This window comes from Vespula vulgaris, chromosome 5 (assembly GCF_905475345.1).
Source record: "Vespula vulgaris chromosome 5, iyVesVulg1.1, whole genome shotgun sequence".
NCBI lineage: Eukaryota > Metazoa > Arthropoda > Insecta > Hymenoptera > Vespidae > Vespula > Vespula vulgaris.
In genome coordinates this window covers 9,327,501-9,337,500 of record NC_066590.1, presented here as the reverse complement: position 1 = coordinate 9,337,500, position 10,000 = coordinate 9,327,501, and the positions used below count along the sequence as shown (strand labels likewise).

Below are 10,000 nucleotides of genomic sequence, written 5' to 3'. Positions count from 1 at the left end.
GCGTTAATGTTTAAGACGAAACGGCATTAATAGCAGGCAATATATAAAAAAAAAAAAGAAGAGAAAAGAAGGTAAAATTATAAATATATGTTGACGTGTACGCAGTTATTCGATGCCGATTTAATAAGCGAATTAATAAGCGAATTAAATGATTGTTGTACATTCTCTCATTCACCAATTTTTCCTCCACGATACTGTAACTTTAGTACCTCAACATGGTCTAAGGTTGATACGCCGTTTCATTGTAATTCGTTGGACGGCACACGCAGTTGCCGTATCATTTGTAACAATATATGATTATATTGGTTAATAAAAGTTATCTAGATGTATGATTAAGTTTCTTTCTCAGAACGAGGAACACATTCGTTGTTATTTCGTCGCAGAGATGGAAGGTAAGGTGTCTTTTTATAAATTGCTTTGAATTCTAAAAAAAGAAAAAAAGAGAGAGCGAGAGACAAGAAAAAGATAAGATTAATGAATTATTTACACTATCCGAATGTTTTAACGTCGATTTATCCGATACAAAAATAACGAGGATAAGAGTAAGTTTTGTTCATACGCGTAACTGTAATTGTCATATTGAACAAGCTTTGCGTTGAAATGTTATTAATTTAAACTATCATCGCGAGCTCGTCGTTTATCACTAGATCGTTGAACATCTCTAGAAAGGAAACGGGAACAGGTACGTACATACTTATAAACGATAACGGTTTACATTAATGTAATAATTGCATAAGAATTTTTTATTAATTTGGTATTATTCGTATTACGTAAATATAAATGCACATTGAATTTATCGTCGAAGACATATTAATTTTTCTTTTTTATCTTCTTTTTTACAAAAATAATAAAAAACTTTGTACGTATATCACTTTACTTTTTTCTTATCTTTTATAAAAATGTGTTCTTTATCAATAGTCCCATTCATCAAATAATCGATAAATCTTTATCAAATATCTTCTTTATCAAGTAATAAGAGGAATAGTTTCGATTGCATAGTGTCATTTCTCCGCATAACATTATTTATAATATTATCGTTATTTGATAAGGATATATCATTATTCGATATTATATAACAATGAGATGGAATTATTATTTCTACTTTTGCAAATAAATATTACGAATCTATTATTTTATTTCTTTCGCTGGAAGTGATTCAGGATTGGACCGATTAGAGAATTAATTGCGCCTGCGTATATGCAACAGCGAACGAGAGTGAAGAAGGACGTATTGCAGTCGTCGGGCGTTTCATATGATTTGTCGAGAGTTCTTAGAGCGAACCAATGTTCTTCGCACGTACTATCTACCACGCGTACGATGGCGTCTGCTATTCTGGAGATGGAAGAAGATAAAGGAAGAGCTCGGCGTTTCTAGATAACGGTGTTTTCTTTCTCTAAAGGGAAAGGAAAGAGAGAGAAAGAGAGAGCGAGTGAGAACGAGTCAGATGACGAGAAAGAGGAGGGGAAGAAACGGACGGACGGTCACGTGCACGTTGAGCGAGTCTCTCATCACAACGACCTTCAGTTCATCGCCGAACGTTCCTCATACGAGTAGGGTAATTTACTTGCTTCTAACCGGCACGAACATAACCTTAACAAATTCTTTGATATATCCATTCTTCATTTCAAAGTGTCTGCTGCTACTATGATCACAGGTATTTCTATTTAAGTATTAGTAATTAAGAATTATTTATTTGATATTATAAAAACAACGAGCGTTTAATGAGACATTTTAATATTCACGAAAGAGATATATTAATTATCATTTATAGCTATAAACGTTTAGATATTTTTATCGTTAATATAGATATTATTATGATTGTAGATATCGATTGAACGTATATAAGAAATTTATTTATTTTTTATTTATCTTTTTTTACTTTTTGTACGACAACGTGTTTTCGTTTCGTTACGATCAGAAGACATTTATGAGATTATTCATCTCATTTCAAACAGGATTTATCTGCTTTAGATCAAATTTTCGTTGATATTATTATTATTATTATTATTATTATTATTATTATTATTATTATTATTATCATCATCATCATTATTATTATTATTATTATTATTTATCACACGTTTTGCGGTTGCGATTCCCATTTCGGAAGAGCAACGCCCGTTTCTCGTAGTATTGATTCGTAAGTTACGTCGAACCCTCCAGTCCCTTTATGGTACGATAGTTATCGTACCTTGAAGTACATATTTCACTCGTTAGTACGTTAATTTTTTCTTATTTCTTTCTTTTTCCCTTTTTTTTTGGTTTTAGTTTCTATCACGATCGTCATGCAATTTACTTGTTGCACATGAACGAAATTACACGTGTAATAATCAAATGAAATACGATGAAAGGTAATTGTCAGAAATTATCTTATCTGTGAACATTTATCTTGTTAACCTTATCTTATTAACTTTTCGAAAGAAAAAAGAAAGAGGTCATCTGGATATAGAAGAAAAATGTCATTTATCGTTTCAGTATTTTTTAATATCTTTAATAAGTAATGAATGGTCAATATTTGTAATAAAATATCAGTATGTAATATAAATGGATAATATTTCTAAATATAAATAATTTGTTAGTATTTTAACTAGATCAGTATTTATAATAATATCATACAGTATCATTTATAATAATGTCATATTTATAATATAAAAATTATAATAAATCCAGATGCAATCCAAACGTGACCCAGACAATTATTTATAAGAATCATTTATATTACGTACTGTTATTTTATTATAAATATTGGCTTAAATACTTATATATATATTGATCATTTATTTTAGAAAGTACATAATATAAAAAATAACGACCGAATAAATAAAAATAATAGAAAAAAAAGAAAGAAAGGAAAAATGGTGTTGAATTTAGAATGTAATTTAAAAATATAACAATTTGTCTTATGTCATATAATTTTATTGATAATGTCTTATTACGAAGATGAAAGAGCATCGTCCCAGTTAATACCATTTGCTTCCTTCTCGTAACGATCACTTAACACAGTTTTCAACAGATCGGAAATCAGTCTACCGATTTACCGTATTTTCCTTGTAGAAGAATTTCTTGGAAATGTTATTACGCATTTGGATCGTCTCGTTTTATTTATAATTACTTTCAGATCGGACACATAAATAAAGTTCTTAGTAAGTAATTAAATACTTTGCATCTTCCTTCGACTTGAAACGTAAAATCGCCCGATCTTTTTTATTTTTCGCATATTTCATTACACTTTCGTGTTACCGGCCATGCATGCAAAAAACGATGGACTTGAAAGAGGAAACTTACTAGCAACTAGAATGTTTGTGCTCTGTTTCACGATAATTTCAACAAAAAGTCGAAAGTTTTAAGCAAGTACTTTCATCGAGAGCAGAAAATTTAACGCCAAATATTTCACTCGAAACTTTAATCTTTTTCTTGTCCATGTGGGTGGGCGCACGTGTTTACGTTGTATAGGTATAATTGTAGTAAGTATTAGTCAGTTCGCAACATCCGCTTCTTTGAAACGTTTTGTAGGACGACGAGTGACTCTAAAAGACTCTAATTTAAGATATCTCCAATTATCTTTGTTATATGATTACGTAATATGTGTTCAATACATATTTTAGACAGTTAATAGACACAACTCGTTTTCATTTCTTTTATTTTCTTTCTTTCTTATCATTTAAGTCTCAATTAATTTATTATTATAATGTTAAATTTATTATTGTAAATTATCTTATTTTTTTACGACAGATAGAACGAGACTCGCTTATGTTACCGCAGCCGCAGTTGGCGCCGGTACAGCAGTTTTCTTTATTTGGTGGTGGTGGAGTCGCAAACAGAAGTATCAGGCACCTTCGAAATGGAGAAAGGTCGGTGAACTTAGCGATCTCGCTACATATCCGGTGAAATCATTGGGCCCAATTAGATACACGACGATGGAGTGTACTATGTTGGGCCTTAGAGTGGGATGGTTACGCGATCGGACGTTAATGGTTATCGATCTTGATGGAAACTTTGTCACTGGTAGACAATTACCAAAAATGGTTCAGGTAATGCATCGATAATATTAAAACGACTTTATTAAAGATTATCTAATTAATATTATCTAATAATACTTTTATCTAATTTTATCTAATTAAAGATGATCTAATAATAATTTTATTTATTTATCTTCGATGATCACACACGTCTCAATATTTATTATTAAATTTGTTAATAATTAGTCTCCAACATAATTTCTTGACTTTAATTTCAATTTAATTATTATTAAGATTATTACAAATGAAATGATTATTAAAATTGATGATGTATATTAAAAATTCAAATTAATATTACTATTGGGATAATACATTAATATTATACATAGGTATCACCAAGCATTACGGGTTCGGTGTTAACCTTGAATGCTCCAGGAATGATGTCGGTGTCAATAGATCTTGCTTGTATTAGAGGAAAAAGTTTTCGTGCTGCGGTATGGGGTCAAGCAGTAGCTGCTTGCGATTGTGGAGAAGAAGCAGCCAGATGGTTGTCACGTTTTCTTCTTCAGGAAGATACCGGTCTTCGTTTGGTTTATTATCCGTTAGAACGGCCATCGAGAGAAATAAGAGAGAAAAACAGGGTCTTTCCTTTGACCGAGACTATAGATACCGTGAGTATTATCAATCAGTTTTTCTTTTCTTTTCTTTTTTTTCTTTTTTTTTATCTTCCTATAGAATACTTGCCTAGTAGATACGATGAGACGAATGTTGAACGTTAAATGAGAACGTGGAATTGCTTTCACGAAATGAAATCCGCATAGTTTTCCATCAATTGTACTTTGTCATCCTGAGTTAGTTTATTTCTCACAAAATAGAGTATGTACACACACACACACACACACAGGTATACATATATTAGTACGATTTCTCATGCAGATACATACACTTATCCGAATTATGTTTTCTCTGCTTTCGAAGAATGTACAGAAAGTAGAATAGGAATCGTTGTTATTATTATTGTTATCTATTGTCATCGTTATTATTATCGTATTATCTTACTCATTGAGCACGCTTTAAAATCGCATTAGACGAATTGTAGTTATTATTTTCATCGCATCAACAAATGCAACGCATCAGTAAATTTTTTATTCTATTAAGTATCCTTCGATCATAGGATACTCTCTTATAGCTGTAATTTATCTAACGTTATTTTTTTATTTTTCTATTTTTTTGCTCTCTATCAACAGGGCGCTTATCCAGATGCTACGAGCTATAGTCTCATAAACGAGTCCTCTGTAACGGATTTAAATTCTCGATTGGAAGAACCAGTAACACCGTCGAACTTCCGAGCGAATTTTGTCGTTAAAGGAGCGATCGCCTTGGAAGAAGATATTTGGGATTGGGTTAAGATCGGAGATGTGATTTTTAGAAACATTAAGCCTTGCACAAGGTGTATATTTACCACGGTTGATCCTGAAACGGGTAAAAAAAATCCAAAGGTCGAACCTTTAAAGACATTGAAAAGGTATACTAATTGTGTTAAATTTTTATAACAGCATCGTTCATGATTAATCAACATTAATCAAAACGTTGATTGACAAGTTTCCTTCTTTGTTATTCCTTTTGATAAATTCTTTTTCTTTTTTGTTTTTTTTTTTTTTTTTTTTTTAGAAATAATTATAATAATAGTTGTCTCATAAATAATATTAATCAATCAAAGTTGTCTGAATTAAAGTTGTATTATAAGCAAAATTACAAACAAATGAAAAAGTATTATGTCGATATTATTTAGTGATAAATAATTTATTCGTTATATATTTTTATGCAGCTATAGACAGATCATGGATCCGGATATTCGTCCTTTTACTGGGGATTGTCCAGTCATGGGAATTCATCTTGGTTTGAGAGGACCAAACGGCACCGTACGTTTAGGCGATGCAGTTTACGTTGGCATTCCGAACGAGGAAGAAACCCCTGTAATATCGCCTCCATAGCTACACCGATGGGCCTCCTGTGAGGATGAAATTATTTTTGACGAAGTGAATTCTCTCGTTGGAGACCATAGAACGTGACGTGTTCACATTGGGGAGATATAAAAAAAATTATATCCAACGTGTTGTTCCTCTCCGAACTTCGAAATAGATTTTACAAAGCTACGTACTTATTAAGATTAGCGATAATATTAAGAAAAGATTTTTCAAATAATATTTTCACCATAATCGTGTCGACAAAATTCGGCATAATCAAGAGTATACGTACGGACAATTCATAAAGAAATTTCTTTGCTAATTAGATTATTTAATTATTTTGTCGTCATATTTCAATAGATTAGTAATGGTAATATATATATATATATATATATATATATATATATATACATATTATATATTATATATATATGGGAGCTTCCATAGGTACGAGTATCATGGAATTAGCGAATTATATTTTTGTAAAAGTATTACGTTGATTAGATCTATTCATTCGATACGATTTTCAAAAATGAAAAGAGAAAGGAAAAAAAAGGAAAAAGAAAAGGATGAATGAATGCGGAATACACGATAACTTTGTACAAAAGATGTTATCGATTAAAAACGAATTTGGTCATAATCGAAATAATTTTTTAATTGACCATTACATCGTAAGAGATTTAAAAAAGGGAAAAGAAAAAGTAATATACACTATACGTATTTCTTATTACAATAGTATTTATTTACACTACAAAACAACTGGGTCGATTTACATATATAAATATAATGCGTTTCGTTTGCATATGATGGAGAACATTCGTCGTTCTTGACGTTACGTTCTCTCTTTGAATTTTCTATATTATTTAGAAGATTCACAGAGAGAGAGAGAGAGAGAGACAAGGAGGAAGAAAGAGGGAGAGAGGCAGAGACAGAGAGAAACAGAGAGAGAGAGAGAGAGAGACAGAGAGAGAGAGAGAGAGAGAGAGACAGAAAAACGTTAATTGCGTATCTAAGCATTCGAATGTGGCGAATACATAAGTATGTACTTACATTGAATTGAATTAAATTGCAAACGAAGAATTAGACAAATAGATCTTCGAAATAATGTATCTCTCGTCAAAATTGAAAATCAATGGAGTCTATACAATTTAACCAATAACTTGTTTATTCGAATTGTATGAACTTACATATGATTAACAATATCAAAAGAAGTATAGAAAAAGAAAAACAGAAACAAAAAGAAAAAGGAAAAGGAGGAAAGAAAAGAGGAAGAAAAGAAAGAGAGAACAGAACAAATGTAAACCTTTCCACCATAATTTTTATTTTTCTCTATTTATTTATTTTTTTTTTCAACGCGGTCTTAGACGCTCAATTACGTTATTCTTTGTTACGTTTGTTTTTGTTTATTTTTTTCTTTTATTTCGTCTATTAAAAAAAAATCTCTACTTGAGGAACGGGCAAAGAGATACGTTTGCACTTAATCGAGAGATGATGTTGAATAATAATAATAATAATAATAATAATAATAATAATAATAATAATAATAATAATAATAATAATAATAATAATAATAAAAGAAAAAAGAAAAGAATAAACAAAAATAAAAATAAAAATAAAAAATAAAAAGGAAAACAATCAGTGTCTGGCACTGCGGAACGTGTCCTTAGAAGAGAGGGGCAGAGATTATGCGACGGAAGGGGGGGCACAGGTCTATGTACAAAACTTTGCAGAACAACGTTACATAGGCGCAATTCGTCATTTTTTCTCTCATCGATCATCGAAATAATCGCGTCTTATGCGATACTTCTCATCACGCGAGAGAAGTTTCGATCAGAGAGGATAAATCTTTGTTTTCTTCCTTTATTTCTTTCTTTTTCTTTCTTTTTCTTTCTTTTTCTTTTTTATTATCGCAGCATAAGACGCGTTCTTTTATGAAATTCTTTTCTATTTTTTTATCATTATTTTTTTTTATTATTCTTTTAATTTATTCATAAATCGAAGTGTTTATTTGTCATCGTCTAAGGGAAAACGATGAAATTAATCAAATAGTAGAAAAGAAAGAGAATCAAAAGCATGAATTAAACTTAATTAGTTATAGTATAATTTAGAAGAAAAGAAGAGAGAGAGAGAGAGACAGTAAAAAAGATGGAACACAGAATGAGAGAGAGAGAAAGAGAGAGAGAGAGAGAGAGAGAGAGAGAGAGAGAGAGAGAGAGAGAGAGAGAGAGAGAGAGTAAAGAAGATGGAAAACAGAATAAGAGAGAGAGAGAGAGAGTGTAAAATAGATGGAAGAGGGAAAGAGAGAGAGAGAGAGAGAGAGAGACGAACATGAACTCGTATAGAGCAATGATCGACGAGGAATATTTTTTCTTTTTTAGTGGATCTCGGGGACAAGGGGACAACATTCGACGTATAGAAAGTCTAGAAAAATAGTAAAGTATAAAAAATTAACGAGTAAGAGAAAGAGAGAAAGATGAAAGAAAAAAAAATATATCGATAATGTTGTCGACGTCGTACCCCGTGGTCCTCCGGCATAGGGGAGCAGGGGATGTGATGGTGGCTTTCTCGAATCACAATTCGTTGCATGTATTTCTACGAAGACTCATGAAGGTTTTCACAGATCTGTATCCTAATTTTCTCGCATAATCCTAGATAATCGAGGTGATCAATCGTGCCTTGAAGTTGACGATACGTTCGCTTGTGGCGGCTAAGCGCTGAAAATTAACAAGTAAAAATATCATTAGTTTTAATCGATAATTGCAATTCAAAAAAAAAACGGAGAATTTCCATTTCTTTTTTTTTGTTTCTTTCTTTTTTTATTTATTTTATTTTTTTTTTCAATTTTCTTTCATTTTATTTCTGTCTTGTACTTATTCCCGTATTTTTATTTTTGTTTTTATTTTTATTTCTAGCTTTCAAAAGAAATATTCTTCTTATCGTTCGACATGTTTCGATTGACACGAAAATTGTTTTCTTACGATCTACGAGAACTATAATATCGACACGTGTATGTACGACACGAAGTTGACTTTAGAAAGCCGTCGTTGATATAAAAAAAATTAAACAGATAGATAGAGCGAGAGAAAGAGAGATAGGTAGATAGAGATAGAGAGAGAGAGAGAGAGAGAGAGAGAGAGAGAGAGATAATCGGTTCAGCATCAGCAATCGATTTCTCGTGATTCTTTTTTACTCTTCCTCGTTTAACTGTATCGAAGTCTCGTTAACGAACAAACGAAATCCGTTGTTCCTTTTTTCCTTTCTTCGAGATAACGGGAGTCCAACACGTCATTCTCTTTGTGTATGTATGCGTGTTTCCCTTCCTTTCCCCTCGCCCTTTGGCGATCTCGCGTGCCAGGAGGCGAGGTGGACTTGCTTCTTGCATAAGTCTGACACGAGTACGACGGTGGCAAACGAACAGAGGAGCTATTTCATAGAGAAAGTCGCGCTTACATTTTTGCTTTCCATCGATCCTGACACGGGCCGCTTGCGTAATAGCCTGGTTTATATATCTGGAACGAAGTGGCGCTGCCATTCGTTCGTTCGTTCCTGTCCACCAATATCAAAAGAAAAAAAAAAAAAGAAAAAAGAACAACCAAAAAAAAAAGGAAAGCACGACTTCGAACGCACACGCGATTTCATTTGATCTGATTTGATTTAACTTTTGTTATTTCGAATGATCGACGATACTATCGATCATCCTGTACGATACTTTTTATACGTACGCTTTTAACCTGTGATTTGTCTTTCTTTCTTCTTTCTTTTTTTTCTATTCTTTCTAAGATTAATCGATTGTCAGACGATACTTTTCACACGTACGCTTTTAACCTACGATTTTTCTTTCTTTCACCTTCTTTCTTTTTTTTCCTGCTCTTTTTATATCTATTTCTTAGTCCAATCTAATGTCCTTGGAGAGATCGTTGCCACCGAGTATTAATTAGACAACACAAACTTGTTTCGTTCGGAAGCTCAAAGTTCATAATCTATACGTTTCAAAAAACGTATTGGTGCTTGGATTGCGTTATCGCGGAATCATTTACGTCTAATGAAAGGTTTCGTTTGCTTGTAGAACACATT

The 10,000-nt window shown here is 31.9% G+C and overlaps 3 protein-coding genes across 19 annotated transcripts in view; 2 read left to right on the top strand and 1 right to left on the bottom strand.

The window, feature by feature from the left end:
• LOC127064252 (proton channel OtopLc) overlaps nucleotides 1-329 on the top strand; it is a 29,395-nt gene extending 29,066 nt beyond the window's left edge. For all 15 annotated transcript variants that reach the window (XM_050995034.1, XM_050995031.1, XM_050995030.1 and 12 more), the window contains one exon: nucleotides 1-329. This exon is cut by the window's left edge and continues 6,990 nt beyond it. The gene's annotated coding sequence lies outside the window, so the exon portion shown is untranslated.
• An 891-nt stretch (nucleotides 330-1,220) lies between these two features.
• LOC127064253 (mitochondrial amidoxime-reducing component 1) lies at nucleotides 1,221-6,566 on the top strand. The gene is made up of 5 exons (XM_050995047.1): nucleotides 1,221-1,654; nucleotides 3,733-4,031; nucleotides 4,349-4,630; nucleotides 5,207-5,484; nucleotides 5,788-6,566. Exons 1-5 carry the CDS (start codon nucleotides 1,645-1,647, stop codon nucleotides 5,951-5,953), a joined length of 1,035 nt encoding a protein of 344 aa, XP_050851004.1. The 5' UTR covers nucleotides 1,221-1,644; the 3' UTR covers nucleotides 5,954-6,566.
• Nucleotides 6,567-7,224: 658 nt separating this feature from the next.
• LOC127064254 (uncharacterized) overlaps nucleotides 7,225-10,000 on the bottom strand; it is a 17,927-nt gene continuing 15,151 nt past the window's right edge. For all 3 annotated transcript variants that reach the window (XM_050995048.1, XM_050995050.1, XM_050995049.1), the window contains one exon: nucleotides 7,225-8,640. In XM_050995048.1, the coding sequence (XP_050851005.1) occupies nucleotides 8,575-8,640 (66 nt within the window). In that variant the 3' untranslated portion in view covers nucleotides 7,225-8,574. The remainder of the gene's footprint in view (nucleotides 8,641-10,000) is intronic.